The sequence below is a fragment of the Dendrobium catenatum genome, unplaced genomic scaffold (assembly GCF_001605985.2).
Source record: "Dendrobium catenatum unplaced genomic scaffold, ASM160598v2 fragScaff_scaffold_989, whole genome shotgun sequence".
Taxonomy (NCBI): Eukaryota; Viridiplantae; Streptophyta; class Magnoliopsida; order Asparagales; family Orchidaceae; genus Dendrobium; species Dendrobium catenatum.
In genome coordinates this window covers 3,166,551-3,191,730 of record NW_021319451.1, presented here as the reverse complement: position 1 = coordinate 3,191,730, position 25,180 = coordinate 3,166,551, and the positions used below count along the sequence as shown (strand labels likewise).

The 25,180-nt window shown below is 32.6% G+C and overlaps 2 protein-coding genes across 4 annotated transcripts; one reads left to right on the top strand and one right to left on the bottom strand.

The window, feature by feature from the left end:
- The first annotated feature begins 1,216 nt into the window (after positions 1–1,216).
- Positions 1,217–14,559, top strand: LOC110101024 (putative metallophosphoesterase At3g03305). Of its 3 annotated transcripts, none has more exons than XR_003701756.1 (5): positions 1,217–1,598; positions 7,359–7,600; positions 12,572–13,681; positions 13,908–14,107; positions 14,181–14,559. XR_003701756.1 is itself a non-coding variant. In XM_028697708.1 (5 exons), the coding sequence occupies exons 1-5, from the start codon at positions 1,316–1,318 to the stop codon at positions 14,292–14,294; spliced, it is 2,088 nt and encodes a 695-aa protein (XP_028553541.1). In that variant the 5' UTR covers positions 1,218–1,315; the 3' UTR covers positions 14,295–14,559. The 3 variants fall into 3 exon arrangements, 2 of the variants coding, with proteins under 2 accessions (XP_028553541.1, XP_020684449.1); XM_028697708.1 differs by having other exon boundaries at positions 1,218–1,598; positions 12,572–13,262; positions 13,350–14,107; XM_020828790.2 differs by having other exon boundaries at positions 1,219–1,598; positions 12,572–14,107.
- Positions 14,560–18,482: 3,923 nt separating this feature from the next.
- LOC110101029 lies at positions 18,483–22,529 on the bottom strand. The gene is made up of 9 exons (XM_020828796.2): positions 22,479–22,529; positions 22,318–22,387; positions 21,227–21,294; positions 20,221–20,282; positions 19,890–19,971; positions 19,436–19,669; positions 19,212–19,340; positions 19,052–19,113; positions 18,483–18,758 (listed from the first exon to the last, which is right to left on the bottom strand). The coding sequence occupies exons 1-9, from the start codon at positions 22,527–22,529 to the stop codon at positions 18,647–18,649; spliced, it is 870 nt and encodes a 289-aa protein (XP_020684455.1). The 3' UTR covers positions 18,483–18,646.
- Between the last annotated feature and the right edge of the window lie 2,651 nt (positions 22,530–25,180).

The following is a 25,180-nucleotide window of genomic DNA, read 5'->3' as shown; positions in this document are numbered from 1 at the left end:
TTCAAATACACTATATTTCATTATACTATATTATATTTTACTTTGATTTCTTTTTTTATCCCACCAAACTGCCTTTTAAAAAATTTTATTTCATATTTCCATTACAAGGATTAAAAATCTCTAAAATATATCAATAAAAGTTTTATTCTATTCTTTAGATAAATTTAATTTCCTTTTGATTACATTGAAGCCAAAATACTAAAAAGATAAATTCTCTCCAATATTATCAAACCAAACAAAGTTTTAAGATGATAATTAATAAGCATATTTGTACATAAAAGCTTTTTGGAAAATTAAGCTTTGATATAGTTGGCTCAAATTCAGATAGTGTTAATTTCAAATGTAATCAATTTGTACTAATTGGTTTTTCCCTCTACCATGAATTAAAATTTAATTTCATTTAGGCTTTATTTGGGACGGCTTTTTAATTGATTCTTAAAGCGACTTTTTAGAACAAAAATTAAAATTTTTATACTAAAAATATGCCTTTAGAAGCAATAAGAAAGTCATCTCAAATGAGATCTTAAGATTTGACTTTGTTTGCAAGAGCTTTTTTACTGTAAAATAGTTTTTAATGCAAATTTTTTAGAACTAAAAATTTTGTATTAAAAAACTGCTTTATAAAATAATTAAAAAAATGTCACAAACAAAGCTTTAATTTGGGTAAACTTTATAATTATAAAAGATATTTTTAGTAAAAAAATTATAATTTAAGAAAATTTTTAATTAGAAACTTGCTTTGTAAGAAAGTTGTTTCAAATGAACCCCTTCATTTAGGACAACTTTTCACCATTAAATTTTTTTTTTTTCAAGAAATTTTTGTATTAGAAAATTATTTTAAAAAACAGTAAGATAGCTATTCAAATCAAATCCTAAATTAACGCAATATATATTTTAAAGTTGATGTTTCTTTTGTGAAGACTTTCCTATTATTTTTTAAATTAGTTTTTTAGCACAAAAATTTTTTGAGATAAAAATTTTATATTAAAAAATTATTTTTGAAAGTAATAAAAAAATTGTTCTAAATGAAATCTAAATTTATGATATATGAATAATCTTCAAAGTATTTTTAAATTATATATATACATACCACTTATGTTACATTAAATTTATGAGGGTAAAAAAATATTGCTTTTGTGATAATTGCAATATTATTCTCCACTAAGACACTCGAATAAAAATCCGCATCCGCGCTAACCAAAATTCCAATTCCCACTCGTCGAATCCGATTCCGCTCCACGCCTCATCAATTCATAAATTGCACTTCACACGCACTGTCCACGACTCGTGACAGAGCGAGGGAAAATAGAAGAAAATGGCATCACCGGCGATCTCCTCGTCGGCGTTCCTCCCGTTCTTCTTATTGTTCTTCTCATTGTTTCTATTTCTCTCCTCTGCAGATGAGACGGAGAACGCGGCGGAGCTTGTGTCGAGGGAGTTCTTCCCGATGGATGGGGATTTGGCTTGGGTCGTTCAGGTCTCGGATCTCCATCTCAGTGCCTACCACCCCGAACGCGCGGAGGAACTTGCTGGGCTCCTCGGATCGGCGATACGGGTCATCCGGCCCGATCTGCTCCTCGTCACTGGCGACATTACAGGTATGATTTTGTAGATTCTTTAGTTTTGAGTTAGTGAATCGGTTTTCTGTTTCTTTATGGATAGGGGTTCGTTTTTTAGTGATTTCTTTTTTGTTTGCGTCAGTTTTTGAGTTCTTCTGTCACGCTTATGTTGTTTATTAACTTATTCTGAGAAATACTTCGGAAGCAATTTTCTTTTCATACACCTAACAATACAGAAGTTTATTTGACACTTATTTTATCTTATTTACAGTCTATTGTGTCAGAATTAATACAAATATGATAGAAATAATATATATTAAATTGTCATGGAGTTTGATGGATGGATATAAACAAAACGCAATTGAGAAGGGGGTGCAAAACGACAAGAGAAAAGTTTGCAGTCGAAAATTTTGGTCTAAACACTGCCAAATAAGTTAGATTGCTTGAATTTACAATTTTACTCTAGCTTGAATGTTTTGTTGTCTATTTCGGCCGATATATTTGATTGACTTATCAACTTTTAAACAGTTGGACAATTGCGTTCGATTTGTTTTTTAAGCACCTTGAATAATTTGACAAGTCAATAGATTGAGTTTTCTTGGAAATTTTTTCTTTTCTATAATTTGCTTTCTTTTATATGAAAATTATATATTTTTTGAACTATTGGTATCAGAGCAATATGGTGCTAAATTAGCTCCAAGAACTTGATATGCAAATGAATAATATTAATAAAATAAATTAATTCTATCTACAGTAACATATGTTAGATAATTAATGTTAAGTCTTGGGAGACTTTGTAATTCGTTGATTGACTATTTTATGTTTTGAATGTGAACTTTGGTAGTTATATTTTTATTGCTAAGCAATAAGGGTTTAATTCTCACTTCAGTAATTTGTCATAAGTCTAGAGGGATAGTGGTAAATCCTGGATTTCTTGACTACGATAGTCTTAAACCAAATGCTTTATAAACAATGAAATACAAATTCAATTTGATCATTAATATTATGTTATTATAGTTATTTAGGGCTAGAGATTTTGTTATTATATGACCTATTTGTCTTCTAGTATTATTTGAACATCCTCAATGAACTTTATATATATATATATATATATATATATTGAATTCAATTTCGGGTTGGCGGGTCAACCCGAACCCGACCCGATTTTTAAAACGGGTTGATTTCATGAACCCGAACCCGACCCGTTTCGGGTTTGGTTTGACCCGAACCCAGATTTTTCCGGGTCGGGTTCGGGTCGTGTTTCGTGTCGTGTCAAAAATTGACACCCCTAATTTCCTGTATAGGAAAAACAATTATTTATATGATTGGAACCTTTGATTTAGAAGGATAATATTTAATCAAGGTTGTCGATCAACCTATTATCACAAACAATAATGAAAGAAATATTTATTCCCTTTTCAAGGATCTATATAAAATATATGCAAAATTTCAAGTATATTCATATTAAATTAATTCAAATAACATTTAATTATTTAACACTTTGGAATTTAAATGCATGATGCCTCCATAATAGCTTGTTTAATTGATGAGCGTTGACTAAACTTGGCAAAATCCCCTTATCAGAGCTGTGGAGAATAGCTCATCTCATGGAAACACTTTTCTGAACTTAAGTTTATTGTTATCGAATGTGAATATTGCCGAAGTTGCTAAGTTTATCTTTATAGGATGTGAATCTTTGTTGAAGTTGAACTTCAATTACATTTACATGATTATGATTTGATGTCCAATTCAAAAATCATAGCTTTGTTATGATATCAACTTTAAGATAATAGACATCTTATGACCTCCTGTCAAAATAATTGTGTAACTTTTAGATTGCACTAGTCTAATTGAAACCAATTTGTTAGTTTCCCACATAGCTACAAATAGAGTAATCAAAATAAGCAAAATCACGTTTCCAAATTCTTGGACTATTCCTAATTTATGTGGAAGTTGTTGGAACTTGTTCTAGTTCATATTAGCTTATAGATTATTTGAAATTCATAAATGATCAAAACCAAGAATAAGAAAAGTGTAGAAGGGTAGAAAGAGATAAATTGAATTGTTAACTTTTGAATTAGAGCTTAGGAACGAAGGGTAGAGAAACTACAAGAGTGGTGGAGAAGGGACAGATGTTGCACATTGGATGTATTGGAAGATAACCCAACACTTAAAAAACATATGAGCAGGGTAATTACCTATTCAAATAGGTTTATAACCACGATTAGCTCAGAGGATTTCGAGCCCGTAGATTTGTTCCTTGTCTGCTATATAATGGGTGTTTATTGATAGGCTATATTGAAGACCATTGATGCCACTCTCTCTTTGATCATCGAATCATCCTCCTAATCATAAACAACTATTGTTATACGGCCACAACCGTACCAATGGGGATGTAGTTATAACCACCAAATAGCTAGCGCAACCTTCCCATTGAATCCATTATAACCACCTAATAGATACCATGATTTTACCTACCCAAAAAATATGTGATATAAGCATTGAAGCATGCTTCTTGTGACCTCCAGTGCTATATGGAGTTGGTCAATGGATGACTGTAGAATCTTTTATGATCAACTCTGACATCTAACTTGATTGGGTCAATTTGAGGAAGACTCAAGCACACATGAGAAATAAAAGTGCAATTGGGGATTATTTTGAATTATTTTGAGGGACCAAAATAGTCCTTTAATATAATTGGGGATTATTTTGGTCTTTCATAAAGAGTTAAAAGACAATTTTGATCTTTTTTCCCATTGTTAAATGATGTTTAAAAAATTCAAATTACATTGGCTATATATGGTATGGAATGGTGATATTGTTGAAAAGGTAAATTCAGTTGGCTTTTTGTACAAATAAAGTAGATTGAAAACATTACAGTAGTCCACGATACAACAACCATCACATTACATAACATGAACATAAAAACCTGACATCCTGGGATCCTCTACGATGATAGGTAAATGATCTTTCAGCCATCACTCTCTAGCAGTTTCTTCTGAAATACATTCCCACAAATAGGGTGAGCTAACGCTCAGCAGGTAACAGATATTTATCATAAATTCATGAAATAATAAAACATGACGTAAATCATACGTGACATTTAAAATGCATATACTGTATAACCTTTTCATACTCAATTTTATTTAACTTTTTTCTTAAGCTTTTTCATTCTTCATAAACTTTTCCTTTCATCATAACCTTTCTTTAAATGCATAAAATGTTTAATCATAATATAATACACATGTCCCGGAAGTAGCAGTGTTTTGTACTGATCAGGTACATAGTCAAATTTTTTGTCATTACTTTATCATTTGCTCCGAAGAGCCCCTTTACTATTGACTCTAAAGAGTTCCTTTACAATTGGCTCTGAAGAGCCTCTTTACCATTTGGTACTCCGGATCATAATGCACATGCAATCATAATATATATATCATGGGGATTAAGTCATTAAAAAATTCTTATATGTTGCCTAAACTGTTTCATGCTCAAATATTCTCATGTCTACCTAAATTTCAATTAAAAAAATATGCCATCATATTTAACCTTAAAGATTTAACACTTAATGTAACGATAAACATAAGTACAAAAATTTAACAATTCTTGAATACTAAAAATGCAGATAATTTTAACATGTGAAATTTACATACAAATAAAAAATTTAACATAAAAGAAAAAAATTTAGAAACATGAAATTTACTTTAAATACAAGCACCTACTTCACAAGTACCGTAAACTTAAACGACGCCACTAATGCTCGAGGCGCCCCCTTAATCGACACCTAAGGATAAATATAAATACAATCATACTAAGCATTGATCATAGAATATTTTCAATAATCACTTTAATTAAATTATATTTTCGGATTTATTAAAAAGTAATTTTTTAGGAAACCTAAAATTCATTAATTTCATCTAATAATCATGCCGAACTCCCTCCTAAACCTAATTAATAATTAGGTTAACTTAAATTTGGGATTATTTTAATAAAAAAATTATAAAAGTAAAATTTTTGCTAAAACCCTAATTTTCCACCATTAAAACATTCCTAATATCATATGAAACAAAAATCGTAAAATGTTTTTCTTAAAATTCACAAATTATGAAAACCCTTACTTTCCAATCTAAAAAGTTTTGGGGAAAACTTTATTTTTAGGTTTAAAAATTATCCATCGATCTTCTCTATCAATTTCCCAAAGAAATTTGAAGTTTTTTGCAAAACCCTAAAAATTTCTCTTCCAAAAATCTATGGAAAAGAGAATAATTTCTTAACTTAAAACATACATTAGTCTTTCATTAGCCTCCTCTACGTTTTCCATCAAATCCCGCCACCGGAGCCATGCCCGAAACCTCCCGTCCACCCTCTCCCTCCATCCGCTCGTTGGGTTTTGGCCGAACAAAACAATTGAAGAGGGACCGATCCCTTATAGCTTGGATGGTTATGAAAAATCGAAAGCACCTAAATGCCCTTACACGCCTTATTTTTTGTTTTAATATCATTAAGGGTACTTTAGATATAATAAAACTTCTATGATTTTTAACTACCAAATTAAGCGAAATTCACTATAGGTTCTTTATACAAATTTGTTAGAAATTTTGCGTAGAATTTTATAAAATTAATTTCGTCGAAATCCGATGATTTTGAAATTTCACTTAAATTTCGTCATGATGCATCGAGATGTGTGCAACGCTTACTATCAACGATTTCGGGTTTTATAGAGTGTCAAGCCCTTTTCAATAATGCTATGGAGTGCAAATTAAAAGAAGGCCAATTTTTGGTGAGGTGCACTAGAATTCAAACTCATTTTTACCCAAAAGCTTAAGCCATTGGGTGAGGGTCAATCACTTGATATTTATATAATTTCAATTTTTTTTGCATCTTGTGATAACTCTCTACATCCATCATAGCTCTTCAAAAGGAAAATTTTTAATTTTATCAAGTATCATAGCAAAAACTCCCTCAACCATATGGAGTTGTCATGGAAGTTCCCCACACTTGAACTTCTGTCAACCATGATAGAAAACATCCAAGACCCATGAAAAATACAAATTGCATGAACTATTTGATTCGAGCCCGACCATCAGCTTTGATGTCCACTTTTTATGGAGTATGCACCAAAGAAGAAACAAAGGTTGGCCAAATACATTGGTGACCGAATCCTTTTTTAATCCAAATGGCTAAAAATGAGTGAGGGTCAATCACTTGATATTTTTACACTTAGTTATTTTTGAACTATTTGATTTGAGATTAAACTCAATATTTTCTCATTGCATAACAATAGGTGGATAGTTATCAATTGCATGCACGGTAAATTGTCATCTATTTCTTGTACAAAAAACAGTTTTCAACATGAGATAGTTGCAGCTAGCTTATCTGGAATATACCTTTCTTAAAGATAAAAAGTGGCTTCAACCTCACTTCGGAAAGGTGGAAAATTATTTCTTATTATCTTTGTTTAATCTCTAGCAGCTTGTTCTAAATTAGTTAGCATGCATGCTTTGTTTGGTTGACTAGATAGCGATTGAAAAATTGAATGCATTGTGGTCAATGAATTAATTGCTATGCCTTATGCATTTTGGCTTATTATTTATTTCTTATGTTTCACTCGTCTTTTCTAGCATTGAAAGAGAAATGTAATATCTTTATCATTCCCATTCTCCATTTCGTGGTCTTCTTTGGATTTTGATTTAGTTTATGTATAGAAAATTCACATTCTTTTAAGCGGCTTTCTATGTTTAAACGTTACTCGCAATATTGCTTTCTGGAAAGAGTTGTTCATAAACCTATAAATGAACTCAGATGCGAAAAACAGTAAAAGAACAAGCACGAGGCAGGATGAATTGGAGTGGATTCAATACAGAAACGCAATGGATACTTTGGTTAAGCAAAGTGGTTTAGAAAGGAGAAGAATATTTGATATACGAGGAAATCATGACAAATATGGGGTTCCTTATGTTGGAAGTGCACTTGATTTCTTCTCAATTTATAGTGTCAGCTCACAATTCAAAAGGCTTGGCACGATTCAGAGTGTATCCCTTGTGGTAAGTTCTTTTAATTTTTCCTCACAGGATAATTGCTAGGTTTGTATGCTTCAATTCAGTCAAACAGCTGCAAATGCATGCCTTTTTTTTCATTCTAAATTTATGCTGCTTGAATAGCTGTTTGGGCAGTGAAGGCAACATTTTGATCATTGCATGCTCATTTATCCAGCTTGCATTCTTGCTGCTTGAGGATGCTTTCTTGAATCATTACTTAGCTTCTTGCTTGTGAGATGGATTTTCCTTCCTTTTTGAATCATCGACTAATAGAATTACTCATGTAGTTATTGTGACAAGTGCTTATCAGACATTTTGAGGATTATTGGGGTACAAGACTATTCAAAATGTCCTTATTCCGAAATGCCTGCATATATTTAAGAATATAATTGATCAATTTATGTTGGTATTAAGTACAAATGTAAAATCTTTCCAAGAATGTTATCTTATTCGAATATTTAAATTTTTTGGTAATGTTTATGATTTTTGATAAATGGTGCAAATAGGGCATCAGCCTTAAGCTCGTATCTTTTTGCTTTAGTCATGGATGTTCTCACTAGACATTTGCAAGAGGATGTACCTTGGTGTATGCTTTTTGCTGATGATATTCTTCTTGTTCATAAGACTAGAGAGGGAGTTGAAGGTAAACTTGAATTATGGAGGTCAACTTTAGAGTCTAAAGGTTTTCGCTTGAGTAGATCTAAAACGGAATATATGGAGTGTATATTTAGTAGTTAATAGACCTAGTGAGGGGTTTGTGACTTTGGGCGATCAAGTCATTAATAAGAGTATACATTTTAGATATCTTGGATCTATTGTTCAGAGTGATGGTGAAATAGATGGGGATATTATAACAGAATTCAATTAAATGGTTGAAGTGAGGAATGCATCAGGCTTGTTGTGTGATAAAAAGTACCGTCAACTTAAGGGAAATTCTATAAGATGGTGGTGAGGCCTGCAATGCTTTATGGTGTCGAATGTTGGCCATTAAAAGAGAAGCATAATACTAAGTTAAGTGTGGCAGAGATGAGGATGCTCAGGTGGATGAGTGGCTTTACCCTTAGAGATAGGATGCGAAATGAGCATATATGTGAAAAGGTTGGAGTTAGCTTCAATAGAAAGATAAGATTAGAGAGAGTCGCCTTAGATGATTTGATCACATAAAACGGCGGCCTTCCGATGACCTGGTTAGGAGAGTAGAGGTATTAGATTTGACTTATATTAAGAAAGGTAGATGCAGACCTAAAAAGACTTGGTTAGAAAGTATTAGGAATGACCTTTCTTTATTAGATTTAAATGAGCATTTGACTTTTAATAGGATGCAATGGAGGAAAATGATTCATGTAGCCAACCCCACGTAGTGGGATAAAGACTTGATGTTGTTGTTATTGTTGTTAGTGCAGGGCATCCTATATAATTTTATATCCACCCAACTAGCTGAGTCATGCTTATGATAAAGTGTAGCTAGATTCCTTCTGTAATGATTCAATTAACAAGCGTCTGTAACTTATTAAATGTGAGATAACAAGGTAATTTCAAAGCTGAATTAGTGTTAGTGATACGATAGATGCAGGAACATCATGAGCAGATGGTGGTCTGGACTAACCTAGCAGGTTGGTCTAGCAGGAGCCGAACTAGCCCAGGGTTGGGCGAAATCGGGGGAGGGTCAAGGGGATTTCGGCCACTCTTGTGGGGCCTAGGGAAGTTAATATTCATTATGTACGGAAAAGAAATATTTAGGAAGATTTTTATGTTGCTTAGGAATGTTCTAATTGTTTAGGAAGATTTCTTAAATCATGTTTAATTGTTTAGGAATTTGTTCTAAATCATGTTTAATTGTTTAGGAATGTTTCCTAAATTATGTTTAATTATTTAGGATGAGTTCCTAAAATCATGTTTAATTGTTTATGAAGATTCTATTTATGTTATTGTGGTTAGGACTATTTAAGGAGTTTTGACTAAGGTTAGGATTATGCTATTGTTGAGTTTTATTTTCCTACTGTGTTGTGAGTTCCTGTCGGCGTTTAGGATTTTTGGGAGAGTTAATCTACCTCTCGAATAGTAGATCAATTGTATCTTGCTTTATTATTGAAGAATCAATCCAAAAATCAGCCCTATCTTGGTGTTCCTACGTTTTTCTTCTCTTTTACTTGCTATTATAGCTTCCACGATGTATTAGTTAGCTATTCTATAATTTTCTGGGTAGAAAAATGAGGGGAAGCAGAGTATGACAGTGAAAGAGGGAACAAAGAGAGTGGGTTTATTGGTCAACAACCTAAATCCTCCCACCTGCACTCCTAAGCTCAATACTGCTTTGTTGAAACCCTAGAGATTGGGATGACAGTTTATCAACCAACCACTTCTTCCTGCTATATGAAGGTTGTGTTTTAGTCTGGAGTGAGAGGATGGGAGAGGGGAAGAATGGGATGGTTGGCTTGCCGACCTGTCCATCCTTCCCAACCGCATGGGTGGGATTGGTGCCATATTGCGTAGAGATTGGTATTTGCATGTTTGTATTGTTTTACCTCTCTACAATACCTTAATTTATGAGTATGCAAATGCATTTGCATTATAAAATTTTCGAAGTTCAGAACGGAAAATATAGATTTTTGCATAACGCATATGTTTTGTAAATTCAAGTTCAAATTAATGTAAAATCAGGCTTATTAAAATCACATTTGATGTGAGATTGCTATTGCTGAGCAATGATTTTGGGATTACTTAAAAAAACTCATGAGTTTTGGAGTTCGAATCCCGTATTTGTTGGATGCAGTATTTGTTATGTTTTGGATCCTTTTGGGCTAACTCGTGGGCACTTTTTGTGTGGCATTAGTGATGGGTAATGTTGCTGCTTTATCTTATGGCTACGAGATTAATGTGAATGGAGGATTTGCATGAATGGTTGCAGTTTTGCTGAGTTAAAGATTTTAAATTAAATTGAAGAGTAATCAGCTATTTTTTTTTTTTTAAATTGAAGAGTAAATTAGGTATTTTTTTTAAGAATTTAAATTTAACTTTGGATCAATTTAAATTTAGATGTAGATTTATCATGTATCAATCTTATATATTAACCTAGGTTGAGGATTTTATAAATAATGGTATGTAGCATTTAATTCACAACTTTTAGCTTGAATAAAATTTATCTTCCAATTTTCAATGTTGTGAGTGCAAGTTGGATGTATGATTCATTAGAGTATATTATAAGTATGACTACCTTATTCCAAGGCAAGTCATCTCCTTACTATTGACGTGAGGTCTGATTTTCATTACTTTGATAATATTATTTTTTTGTCTAATTCTTCTACATAATTTATTAGTTTAATTTATTACTCTTGATTTTGGTCAAAAAGTTATGCACTGAAAATCTAATTTTAGGAAAATTAATTTGTTTGCTCGTCAATTTATTCAATTTATATTATTCAATTTCTATCTATCGTGTATTTAAGATCATTTCATTATCAGTTGAGCTAGAATATTACTATTGTCTATTTTTATTTATAAAAAAAATTAATTATTGGATTTATTAGTATCTTGTGACATGTGAATCCTTAATTTTTTTTAACGTGAAAGAATAATACACATTATATTAGTTTCGTTAGAAAATTGTAACCGTAGTCATGCTACATTAAATTTGTATACGAACTTGGCATCATTATATCAACTAAATGTAGGACATTAATTTGGACAATAAAAAATCAATCAATTATGCAATTAGAGAGTTTCAAGTTATGGTTTTAGAAAAACACATCATACTTATCATGAGGTTAGAAACTACATTTCTATATTCGATTTGAGTACGATCTTTAGAAATTTTCAGGATAGATCAGTGATTTGAAAGATTTCTTTGCACATTATCATTTATTTGATTTCTAGTCATATGCTGATGAAACAAAATTAGTAAGACATGCTGAATCATTTTGAGAAAATGTTTTGAGTGGAACAAATCAACAAGTTGTAGCATGAAACACATGCTTAAAAAAATATCTATCATTTGTTGAATATTGGGATGAATGTTTTAACGAAATATTTCTAAGTGGAATAAAATCAATATGGTCCAACATGAAACATATGCTTAAAGAAAAATATCTACTATTTGTTGAATATTGGGATGAATGCATAGCCAATTTTAGAGTTGTAAACAAAAAGATTTTAACTTGTTTGAGTATTAGGCAAGATTTACACATCTTATAGCTGGACATGATTTGCTTTAGATTGTTTTGTTCCTACTATTTACTTCATTAAAAGTCTTAGGCGATCGTTGAGCAATGCACTAAGCTAGAGTTTATTGAAAAATATTATCTGAAGTCTTATCAAGATCTTTGTGTTTTGAGGCATATTACAAGCATTCTATTGGGTTTACTGCACCATGCGCCTACATTAATTCCTTAAAAAAACTGAGTAACATCTTATTTAAAGTTTATGAAAAATATACTAATATAAGAATCATGTAGTTAAAGTTGATCCAATTTAAGAAAATAATAGTTTATATTATAGATATTCTTTTCAGGACATATCATATGAATAATATGTTTTACGGTTATAATATGAATCCATGCCGGATGACTTTGAAAATTGAATCATCTTTTATAATATATCATGTTCATTAACCTGAATCTATAATCAACCAAGAGTATAAATTTGAATCTGAAATTAAGATTATGCAAGATATCATATATGAACTTGAATTTCTACTAGGCACTTAAAGTATATGTAAATGTGAAATTGAACTAATCATATATGATCTTGTTGATGAATCAAATAAGTAATTTGAAATTATAACTTTTGATGAATTATTTATTGATATTGTCCCTATAGTAGATGGTCATATTGATATTGATTTTATTTTGATTCTTGGTTTCTCAATATAAAAACTTTTCCTTTCGATCATTTGATTCTAAGAAATTACTTGTTATAAAAGTTGCATGCCCCTCTGCTCCTTGCAAAATTTGAGCTGATCTGTTCTTAAAGGTTTTCTAGGGAGATGATCAAAGGTATATATTTTTGGGTATAGATGACACAATGAGAATTGGGGTTCGTGGACCATCAAATTTATTCGGCCATCCAACTGGTAACAGGATTCGTGCTGTTGAAGCAGAACTTCAGCACTCGGACAATAATTCTGGTGTTCTTTTTACAAAAGTTGTGTTTGGCCATTTCCCAATGTCTTTCACAGCTTCAGCTGAAAAAGGAGAGAGGTATGAACCTGTTTTTGCAAGGCATTCTGTCTCTGCATACATTTGTGGCCACCTTCATTCAAAGTTTGGAAAACAGCTATGGAGGCTGCATACATCTGAAGTACTATCTCATGTTAATAAGCCTAAAACAGTTGAGCAATTTTGGGAATGGGAACTTGGGGATTGGAAGGAGTTTAGGTTTATCAGAATTCTTGCCATTGATCGAGGGGATGTTTCTTTTATGGATATCAAACTTTCTAGTACAAATGAGCCGCCTAGTGACTTCAAGACTGCTATCCTCGTTACTTATCCTATGGATTCAAGAAGCATGAGTAGAGTTAAGGACCATACCCAGCAAGTAAGAAATGATATCAATGCTCTAGTCTTCTCAGTTCAACCAATCCTCAATGTGACTGCAAATATTTTGGACTCATCAAGAGATTTCAAGATGGTGGAAGAGATACCATTGCAGCCTGCTACTGATTCTTCCAAAGGCAAGCCTCTCTATCATGCCAAATGGAATGCTGAAAACTACATTAGTGCTTCTGCGACTCGTTATTGGTTGCATTTACTTGTGATAGATTCTCAGGGCAAACAAACAGCAAGCATACTGAGACCATTTTCAGTTGAAGGTAAAACAGCAAAATTTTCCCCGTCATGGTTGGCTTTTTTGGTTTTTGATTTGCAATGGGAGGAAGTTTTCCATGTACTCCAATGGAGCAACATTTCCTTTCTTATACTGCTTCTATGCTTTCCAAAAATTGTGAATCTACTCATGGAAAGAAACTCATCATATCAGAAGTGGGCTGTGTCAGTGTCCATTTCCTCTTCCATCGTCCAGAGAAAATTTGTCTTCAGATTATTCTGGTTCTTGATAGAGGGTTCAAGAGTTAAAACGCTATGGTATGCCATGGTAATTTACCTTATTTATTTACTCACAATGCCATGGTTTTGGGGTCATGCAACGTCAGAGAAGGGAAATATTTTCAAATTATGCTTGTCTGGTTGGAGAATACAGTCTTCAAGTGGCACAACTACAAGCGAATGGCTAGGATTTCCTGACTTAATGACAATCACATTGCCTTTCATGTATTTTATTGTCACACCTTTGTTTCTTCTAATTTACAGCTTCTCTGCAGAAAGATCTGCTGCTTGCTTTTATTCAAGTAAGAACACAAAGTGTTCCGACATCCAGATGCATTTTGATACAGGAAATTATAGAACATTTATTCAGTCCTACAATTGCACAACTAGATCATTCGGATGTAAGATATGTGCTGGTTGGCTAAGAAAGGCTCTTCTGTTTGCTAGTGCAGTCATTGCCTGCTTGCATTTTAAGGTAGATTAGCTTCTAACATGATTGTTTTTTGGCAACAATACTATCATTATAATGTGCACTTGGTTCCATGCAGCTTGTTTCTGGCATGATGGAAGCTTATGGAGCTGCACCTGTAGCATTGTCGCCGGCAGTTTCATGGGTACCTCCATTGCTCTTAGCTGCTGCCATTATTTATTCAACGAAGTAAAGCGCTTCATGCCCTTGAAACTGCATGACTTGGCAAAAGCCTGCAGAGCTGCTGATAACCATTGTCAAATGTTGGCATGGCTGAAATCATATTAGCTTGTTTGCCTTTTTATATTAATAATAATGTACATGCAATAAGTGCATGTACATATATGGAATATATAAGAATATCTAGTTATTTAGTACTATGAGTTTTTATTTATTAGAGTTAAAAGTTTGTTTAAATATTCTTATTGATTTTATGATATGTAAAATCATATGTGGCATTGATCATTACTAAATTACTAAATTCAGTCACATAAAAGAAAAAAATGGTCATATAATATGTCGGCCTTTTGATGACTCGATTAGGAGAGTACTTGTATTATAGAAAGTATTAGAATTGATTTTTTTTATTAGATTTAAATGAGAATTTAACATTTAATATGACATAATAGAAAACAATAATTCATGTAGTCGACCCATAGTGGGATAAATGTTTGATGTTTTTGTCGTTGTTGGTGGTGGTCATTACTAAGGCTTCGTTTGGGATGTCTTTCTCATTGCTTTGTAAAGCTACTTTTTAGTACAAAAATTTATTAAAAGCAAGAAAAAAACAGTGGTCTAAAGTTGTCCCAAACAAAATTTAAATTATATAAAAGAAAATTATTACTAAGACTTATATATGCATGTTAAAAATGATTATGAAATCAATTACAGTCATGCAAACTATCTAGTCAAGAATCCCAAGGAACACAATTGTGGTAACATTAAAAATAGTATGAATGTTACCCTTTGCATGCCTTTTTTAGATAATAATATCAGCAAAGGCCTAATTGAATCTTTCAGTAAGCAACTCACAACCAAGACAACCACCAAGTGGGGAATATGAACCAACTAGGCCATTGTATCAACAACAAATGTTTGTCTTTGCCCAATTATCAACAACAAGATTGATCATAGGATGGGTTTTTAAATTATTCTTAAATTATGGCTGAGTGGTAAAAAGAAAAGGCTTAATCTCCTGAAGTTCTATGGTAGAAGCATAGAGGTAAAATTGTAAAGATGATATATTGTATGTAGCCATTTGTCTTAGTATGAATTCAAATCTCAATAAAAATCTTATTTGGTGTGTCCATCTGTACTCAAAGATAAGCCATAGAAGGTTGAGCGAAAGAAGCATTCATTTTGGAATTCTAGAAGGGATTACTACAGGTTGTAGAAGCAAGCAACATCAAAGTATAAAAGTTTGCTAAATGGATTTTGAGGTGAGGCTCAAAACACACTAGGGCAATAGTACTCATTGAAGACAGAGATGCTTTAATTCTCATTGAAATTTTTTATATAATAGATCAAAAGAGATAATAGACCCGAGAAACATGAAATGACTTTCATTCGAATCTCACCCAATCAAGGAGAACTAAAGAGAATTTACCAATAAAGAAAAATACAAAAGACTTAGCTAAAGATAATATTTCTTCATAAAAAAAAGCAAAATATCAGACATATGATTAAGAAAGATTGATTTATACCTACCCAAATTGAATTAGTAGGAGACCAAGCCTTCCCATTGCACCATCCGAAAGAAAATAATGTCAATGATAAACTATCACAAACCATAGGGTGATACGTTTTGAGTATTGCACCAACTAAAATACATAAGGAAAGTCTTTTTCGAGTACATACAAACTCCAAACAAGCAAGAAAAAAGTGAAATAGTTTACCTGTCATCTTTATTACATGAAGATTATGCCCTAATTTGCAGGTCTGTAGCTAACATTCGTAACAGCTTCCCTATTATTTATAATTGAAACAATAAAAAAAGAATAATATTTTTTAATCTTCATATTAGTATTTTCTTAACTACCTGGCTACTGAAGTAGCCTTTTAAAGTGCAATTGGGCTATTGCAATTTAATCAACTGTTAAGGGTGAATGGGTGACAGCCCTTTAACCCTCATTATTCTTGCTTATTCCTTCTTAAGCATCAGAAATCCACTTTGTTTGAGGTGATCCTTGCTTCTTCCTTTTCTTTGTCAATATATGAATCTACAATCCATTTAACATTTTGTTCTTACACTTGTGTTTAATTCAGTAATAGTGGTTGCTTCATAACAATCCTTGTTCTTTGAAAACAAACATTGCCTCAAGGTTGAGGGAATGATGTAAATGGCACCAAGAAGAGAAATGTTCCCATATATATTCATTCATGTCAGAATTCGCTCATTAACAAGTTAGAACATGCCATAAGATATATTCTTTCATCAATACTAGAAGCAATATGTTAAACTTTCCTATTTATATCTTCATCATGTCATAAGGTTGTTGTTTATGATTATCATAATGTTCATTGGTATATTGCTATGAGACTAGGTGTTTATCTTGATTATTTTCATGGTGTATTTCTTGTCTCTTAATGGTATTGTAAATGAATTATTCATTAGGTTAAATATATTATATTTGTTACGGGCGATGTAGATTATATTTGCTAACGATTCTTTTAAATAGTTTTGGAAGGTATATATTAGAATCTCATCTTATTGTGATATGCTAATTGGCCCTGATGTTGAGTGGTATAGGGTGGTTTAGGGTTAAGTTTTCCTAATATAATTGAAACAATATGATGTATATAAATAGTTCAAAATTTGTTAATCACACTTTACATAATATGTCAAAATTTTATTTTTGTTCAATGCAAAATATTAAGCACTAGCATTAGAACTCAAACAATAATTTAAGGGTTGAATAAATTCAAAGAAATTAACAAATAATTTGAATAATGAAAAATTAAGGAATAATAATAATTTAAAAACTACAATTAATTCCTAGTTATGTCAAATTCAGTAAAATCATGAACATTAACAAGTGAAATAAAATATGCACAAAACATTAATTTAAGAAAAAAATTAATCAAAGTAAAAAATCCAAACCTCAAGCTAATATATGTAGGTGACTTTCAAAGAAATCACATATCCAATTTGAACACATAATATTGAAATTGGATTAAAAAAAATTCAATTATAGATGTCAAAATATGTCTCTTAGATCATTTACTAATAGACTTCTCATCTCTTGATTACTTGATATGATACAAGATCATTCCAAGTAATTACAAACTCACACTTAAACCTTGTCGAAAAGTATGGAGTTTTAATATTTGTATAGTATATATTTTTATCATAAGAAAGAATTAGACCTGCCAATAAGTCATTTGAAAATAGAAAATTGTAAGTTACGACTCTAGATAACAATAAACATCCATAAACTAATCGTCAAAAAATGTCATAAGAATAATTATGACATTTACATCTTGTAAGAATAAGTAACCCTACATATAATTAATCGATAACTAGTGCCAAACCCTAAAAATAGGAATAGTAGATAACACTTAAATTAAAGTATCGATATCATGAGGTAGGAAGGCTGTAATGTAAACAAGGTTTGAAAGATGGTGCATATGAAAGATGATGAAGAATTCATGAAGATTTGAAACTATTGCTTGGAAATTGTTAGGACGAATTTACTATATATGTTCAAACAAGGGACATAGATTTGGAAGGTGAAAGATGCTTATGAGGATGTGCATTTGTTTCAAAGCAAACAAGAATGGTTTCCTCGTAAGTTATAAGGCAATAGTGGTTTTGATGGATGCTTCTTATAGGAACTGCTAGGTAGCCAGCTATTAATTGTGATTAGTTTAGATGGTAACAATAATATTTTTTCAGCTATATAGGCTGTCGTTTAAAGTGAAACTGTGAGTTGTTGGAAGTGATTCTTGGAGTGTTGATTAGATATTTGGATATTTTGAGAACCAATATTGGTTCACAGTGATTTCAAATAAATAGAAAGATTTAAGTGGTGTGAAAATAAATAGTTCAAATATTTAACATTCAATAAATCTAATGATTTTAATGTTAAAAAATAATACTTTCATTTACAGGCAAAGCATTTATATTTTCATCAGACTTGAGCAACCATCAAAATTTCTGTGCAAATAATCATATTATTTTTTAGGCTGTCTAAATCATCAGTAACTATCATAAACTCATATGCTTATAAATTCTCAGTATACTGTTTTAGCAATTGATCTGTGCACTAAATGAAATCCAAATAAGAAATCATAATCATAGATGATCTCATTTAAAAAATAGCATAAGGAGAACTAAAAAAGAAGTTCCCAAAACCTTTACTTGGTTTTTTAAGCTTAGAATAGGAGTTTATAGTTAGTGAAGCAGGGGTAAAATATAAGGTCCAGATGTTTGTACTACAAATTCACAAGAAACCATTTGATGTCTTATAACATAAAAGGGTACACAAACGAAGCATCAATGCAGCACAGACTAGTTTTTTTATTGGGTTCTTTCAGTTACTTTACTCAAGCTTGATTGTGAAGCCCTCGACTGTAGAGAGGAAACTCAAAAAGAAATGTTACCCTTAACCATGAAGGCAAGCTCCCATATACAGCTGGTGGCAATGGAATAAGAGGGCTGCAACACAATAACAATTTAAATATATGTATGTATATAAGAAAGTCCCGTCTAGTTTTACAGTAACACTAAGGCTTCATTTAGAACAATTTTTTTACTGCTTCTTAAAGCAGCTTTTCAGTACAAATAAAGCCTAAGGTTTCATTTGGGACGGCTTTTTTACTGCTTCTTAAAGCGGCTTTCTAGTATATAATTTTTTTTTTAAACTAAAAAGTCGTTTTAAGAAGCAATAAAAAAGCTGTCCCAAATGAATCCTAAATAATGGTGAAATCTGAAATGGGTTGAATGCATACCTAGTTGTAGATTTGTAGACTATGTACTCCTTTAGAGCACCGAAACGCTTATCTGCTGATTCCTGCATAGATGGTTGAAACAAATAGGAATAGGATTAATGCTACAGAAAATACTGGAGAAAGCTCACTCATGAAAATGGGTATAATTAGGAATCCAAACCTCAAGGATGGATATCCCAGTGACTAGAGAAAGTAGCAATGTCGTAAAAATAGGACTAAATATTACAAGCCATTCACCACCTTCCAGAACAGGGATAGAAGCTATAAATATTCCCCACCAAAGAAGAATCTATTTGCACCAAAAAGAAGGTATATAGAGGACCGCATAGAAAGACAAATCAAATTTAGAGAAGCTTCTATATAAGATCAAGAAAATAAACTGACCTCACCAAAGTAATTTGGATGACGAGAATATTTCCAGGTTCCTATGTTGCACCATTTCCCTTTATTAGATGGAGACTTTATGAACATAAGCTTCTGCTGATCAGCAATTGCTTCAATAGTTATGCCCACAAGCCACATCATCCAACCGATTATATCTTGAGGTTTTAGCGATGGATCTCTTTCAGTGGCATTCACTATTGTGACAGGCAAGCATACGGTCCATATCCATATACACTATATCAAACAATATGAAGAGTTTTAGGCTTTGTTTCGGAGCAGCTTTTTAGTATAAATATTAATTTTTTTTACTAGAAAACCGCTTTACGATGTAGTAAGAAAGCCATCCCAAACGAAGCCTTAGTATTCCATTGGCCTCATGGGATTATTTATATGAAATTGAACAGACTCATGGAAAATAAACGAAAAGGGATAGCGAGGTCTTATGAAAGATTACCTGTAAGGTCCAGAGACCAGCCAAACTTGTTGGATTGTCGCGTATTTTATCAAAACGGCGGTCTTCGCCCCATTGCAGGATCCTGTTAAAATGTTTATATGGTTTCATAAAACACAGTGAAATCAGATGTGTAACTATCAAGTTCAATGTCACCTGAAAAAGAGCTCTAAAAGCAATCAAACAACAGATTTGGAGAAATAAGGAAGTTTCTGGGTACAAGTCAAAGCACATTCTCAGATTTTGTAAATAGAATGTAAATCATGCTTGGTCAGAAAAATTCTATTGAGCACATCATACAAGTAATATTATTTTGAAGGTTCATAATTGTTACCTCAACAACAGAAATGTGCCTAAGCGAAGACCCCAGATTAACACAAACATTGTCAGGACAATCTGAAAAAAAGAAAGGATCAGTAATTATAAGCTGATTAGAAGGGTGTCTCTTTCTGTTCAGAGTAATCCTGGAAAGAACAGGAAGCATCTTCAAGATGAAACAAACAGAGAGCGACATGGTTGTCTGTTTCATGGACAGGCTAATTCATTTAACATCTCCTTTAGAACACTACTGCGCACACATATAAGGCATTTGATTCAGTTAACATAGGGGTCACATGGCTCACAATTCTATTTATAGGCACAGCAACACCGTTCGGGTGAACTTTTCTAGTCTTATTTGGCGCTATTTATCTTTCATTTTGAAAAAGTAAGAAATAAATTTAGTGATGACTGCTATTGGCGGATCTAAGGGGGGCCCGAGGAGAAATTATTCTGTGCGGACACCGGATGGTCTAAAGACTAAGTAGAATGCGTCACATCACCTAATACATAACGGTATTGAGCAAAAAAGTAATGTGATGCGTTCTTGTTAGTCTCCGGACTCCGTACTGATCAGCACAAAAATAATTTTTCCATGAGGGCACATAAGGAATTGAAGAACTGTGATCTAGAGTATGATATCCCATGAAAAAGTAGAAAAAAAAAAGAGAGGAAGAAAAGAGATTCACTGTATATAATTTTAACCTTACACTGAGTTTGCATAAATGAATAAATATAACTCTTAATATGCCTTTAATTAAGAATCAGTGGAGGGAAAAGATAACATAAATAGTTTTGGCACAACGTAGACCACATGAAAATGAACACAAATTTGATCTTTATAATATGATTATATTTTGTGAAAAGCTATGAAGTCTTTATTCGAGTGTAGATAGATAACCTTCTTAACTATATAAGTTCATGCTTTAGAAGGAAAATAAACCAAGATGCATTGCAATAAGAGTCGAATACTATTACTATAAATAGTTGAGATAAGAACAAAAAAGAGGAATAAGTCTTGCCTGTCTGAAATGCCATGTTCCTTTCAGAAGTAGAGTCATTATTGCAAGTGTAACGAAGTTTGTGGTACCTGCAAAAGCATTATTATAGAATACGGTGAATAGCCTGTGAACCATTGTTTTAGAAGTAATATGAAACTAAGCGCCTTGGTATAAGCGCTCTAGTTTCAACCATTAAAGGGATACAAATATATGACCCAGTAAATTGCCTGGGACGCTACAGTAGTTCAGATTTTTTTCCAGGACCACCTGAGTGCGTGATTCTCAACCTCTCTCATGGCACAATTTGCTACATCGCAAGTAGGTGAACCATCTGTCACCATTTCTGTAGAGACCACCAGCATACCCTCCTCCCTCAAATTTGTCATCTCAAACATTAAGAACATTGTCCCCACTAATTTGTCTAATGACAATTACCCCATATGGTGATCACAGATCCTCAAGCTTCTTTGCGCTAATGGATTCACCAGCTTCCTCGACTCCACCACCACATCTCCTCGCCTGTCTCAACAATCAGACGGTACCACCATCTCCAACCCTCACTACACTCAATGGGTGCTTGCAGACCAAAACTTAGCGGCCGCTGTATGTTCCACCATTACAATCTCCGTCTTACCCTACATTCTTCATCTCAAATCGACATCTGCCATCTAGACAACCATAGAACAACGCCTTCAATCCTTTAATCGCTCTCGAGTTATCCAACTTTGACAACGCTGTAGCTACCACTTAGCCAAAATAAATCACAACCCTTAGTTTATAACAAACCTTTGCATCATCTTAATACACGTGCAAAGTTACCTCATCATCTCAAGCTTATATAAACAATGTACAGTTATAGATGATAGAAAATGCTTGCACCGAAATTCCTCTGTTCACCTTCTCTGCTTTTACCTCTTACCTTTCACCTTTCTTAGCTAACAGCTCTACGCAGGTTACTTAAAACCCGTTTAAAAACAACAAAAGAAAGAAAAAAAAGTCTTAACAACCGTTTAAAAACCTGAATAACTACCCAATTTGAAATCTTGCCAGGTTGAACAATCATTAATCCGCATACTAAAATTATAACAAATAAGGTGAAAACGCAAGTTTACCGGCAAAATCTATGACTTTATCGAACTTGAAATAAGCTGCGATTATGAAGAAAGGCAACTGATACCCAGTCTGCAAAATCTGATTTTGTTAAGCAATTTCATGCAGTGAAGAGAGTAGAAGCGTAGAAACCATGAGAGAAGCGACAAAACCAGAAGAGTACAGTGACTATAGCTGTTATGACGAGAAAATGGGCGTCAAGGGCCATTGCCATTCTTCTTCTCGAAGGAGCTCTCGAGCAGGAACTGCCGGCTCCGCCCGTACCAGAAAAAAATAGAGTGATGGGAGATTCTGTGCTGGATTCGACATTGGCAGTTTTTGGTGTGTATGAAGCCTGATAAAGTTGCTCAGATCAGCAAACGGTAAAAAATAAAAAAATAAAAAAACAAATTGAGTATGTTTTTTAAATTCAAACTAAAATAGACGGTGGATTTGTCCACATATATCAAAAAAATTATAATCAATTTATATATCTAACATCTTAATTTTTATATTTATATATATAAAAAATAGAGTGATGGGAGATTCTGTGCTGGATTCGACATTGGCAGTTTTTGGTGTGTATGAAGCCTGATAAAGTTGCTCAGATCAGCAAACGGTGAAGTAAAAAAAAAAACAAATTGAGTATGTTTTTTAAATTCAGACTAAAATAGACGGTGGATTTGTCCACATATATCAAAAAAATTATAATCAATTTATATATTTAACATCTTAATATTTATATTTATATATATAATATTTAAATTTTTTAATTCTAAAAAAATATTTTTGTATATCACCAAAATTTTATATTGATCAAACCCGAATCTGGAGACAATTTCAAATTAAAAACTTCCTAAACTAAATATAGAACCATCAAAACTTCGATTTAAGCAAACTTATAATCGAATTGAATGCCTTGAAAAGTCGAACGCAATGACACCAAATGCAACCCAATATGAGCCCAAATGGGCCCAAATCCAAGAACCAAAGCGTATTTAGAATGTTTGAATCATAAATTAGATGACCAACTGATTTCCAAATGTGGCATGTTTATAGTCGAATCTAGCGGCTTGACGAAACAAATCCAATGAGCCTGAAATCGCCAAATTTTGATATCATTAAGACACTCAAATACTCTATAAATGGTCTACGATCAAGGGAGTTGATATCAGTCGTCCATTCAAAACACTCCTAACATGCTCTTGATCTTCTTCCTATTTTCTGGCCATGTCACTCCCAAAAAAACTATAAATAAACCTATCATTTTTCATTGTGGAGAAGGAAGCAAGGCAGAGAAGGAAAATAGGAAAGGAAGATAAGAGTTCGCTTGCCACCAAACTGTGACCAAACCGTCACTGAAGTTTTTCCCTGCAACTGATCACTGTCGAACTTCAATTTGACCACTAGCTATCACCAGACTGCCTGACCACCAATTGATGTCAGATTTATGCTCGGCCACTGACCGTTACTGGAGTTTTGCATGTCCACCGATCGTCTATGGACTTCCACCTGGCCATCAACTGACGTTGGATTTATGTCCGTCCACCTACCATCATTGGACTTTTGCACAACCACCACCACATCACCCGACTATGAACTTTCCAAACTCTGCCGCCCACAAACTACAGTCTTTTTCGGCACTATCACTTGACTACAGTCTTTCGTACCTCTGTCGCTTAACTACAATCCTTCCGACCACCGCCGCCTGACTATAGTCCCTCCAACTTACTTTGCTCGCCAACTATGTTCCTACCGACCAAATGAACATGTTAACACGGATTCTTCCAACTCCTATCATGTAATGCACTCTATATGATTTATATTTATTACATCAAGCCAAGGCCTTACCCCAAGGAAAGGCCTCATTTATAATCGACTGCAAACACTAGTGGATTCATTCGAACTAGGCCAGACACCATAATTCCCCCCTTTTCAAGGATTTCCATATAAAAATTATTATGTCTCTTTTGAATACCACACCCATCTCTTTCATATGTTTGCGTACTGGATATTCGTACAAAGCTAAGATGTTAAACTTTATGTTTCTCTACCGACTCAAATATTTCGGGACACAACAATTATAATTGTATATATATATATATATATATCTTAATTAGAGAAGACCAAGAGACCAAGATATAATAAAATAAATTTGAATAATATGAAATTTATCATATGGTAAGAGTTTAATCATTTTTATTACAATTTTATTATTATTGGAGCTATAAGGTTATTGAATTAATTTTCTAAGTTTATGACATCATCATTTGAGTATTTTTTATTCTAACTCTAAACAATCTCTTAAATTTTAATGCACAATTTGATAAAATTTTATCGATCATATCAATTTTCTCCTATTTGAATGTTGAATTTAAAATCACTCTCAACATTAAAAAAATTACAACAAATATAAAATTTTTAAGGTACTATTACTCCATAGATGTCAACATCAATTTCCATTAGTAGACTTTGCAATGTGAAATTTCTTAAAATGGTTTTGCATTACTCAAAACAATCACAAAGGATTTTGTTAGAAGCAATAAAGTTTAAAGCATTAAAAAATATTTCTAATGACTCCAAAAGTTCGTCAGACTCTTTTTTTTTTGGACATTTAGGTCAATTAAGATAAATTTATACACTTCACATATATAAGATTTGAACCAAATACGTCTTAGTTGATATGTTAGCTCCCAACCGACATACCAAAGTGAGCTACGTCTCAGACCCAATTCTCTTGAGAAATATTTGATGCTCACTTACATGATTGCAGCTTCTTTCATTTTTATTAGAAAATTATTTAGTTGATTGATGAACATCACAAGATATTTAATATTATCTATTAGTTGTTTCTTGATTTCCACCATTTTTAACTTCATCACTTTT

Excerpts from the sequence above, each read along its gene's own strand:
- LOC110101024 (XM_020828790.2), top strand. The coding sequence starts at position 1,316 with ATGGCATCACCGGCGATCTCCTCGTCGGCGTTCCTCCCGTTCTTCTTA. Across the intron at positions 1,599-7,358 it reads CGTCACTGGCGACATTACAG|ATGCGAAAAACAGTAAAAGA; the intron begins GTATGATTTTGT and ends AAATGAACTCAG. Across the intron at positions 14,108-14,180 it reads TTGCCTGCTTGCATTTTAAG|CTTGTTTCTGGCATGATGGA; the intron begins GTAGATTAGCTT and ends GGTTCCATGCAG.
- LOC110101029 (XM_020828796.2), bottom strand. The coding sequence starts at position 22,529 with ATGGCAATGGCCCTTGACGCCCATTTTCTCGTCATAACAGCTATAGTC. Across the intron at positions 19,670-19,889 it reads CTGGTCTCTGGACCTTACAG|TGTATATGGATATGGACCGT; the intron begins GTAATCTTTCAT and ends TGTTTGATATAG. Across the intron at positions 19,341-19,435 it reads ATCCAAATTACTTTGGTGAG|ATTCTTCTTTGGTGGGGAAT; the intron begins GTCAGTTTATTT and ends TGGTGCAAATAG.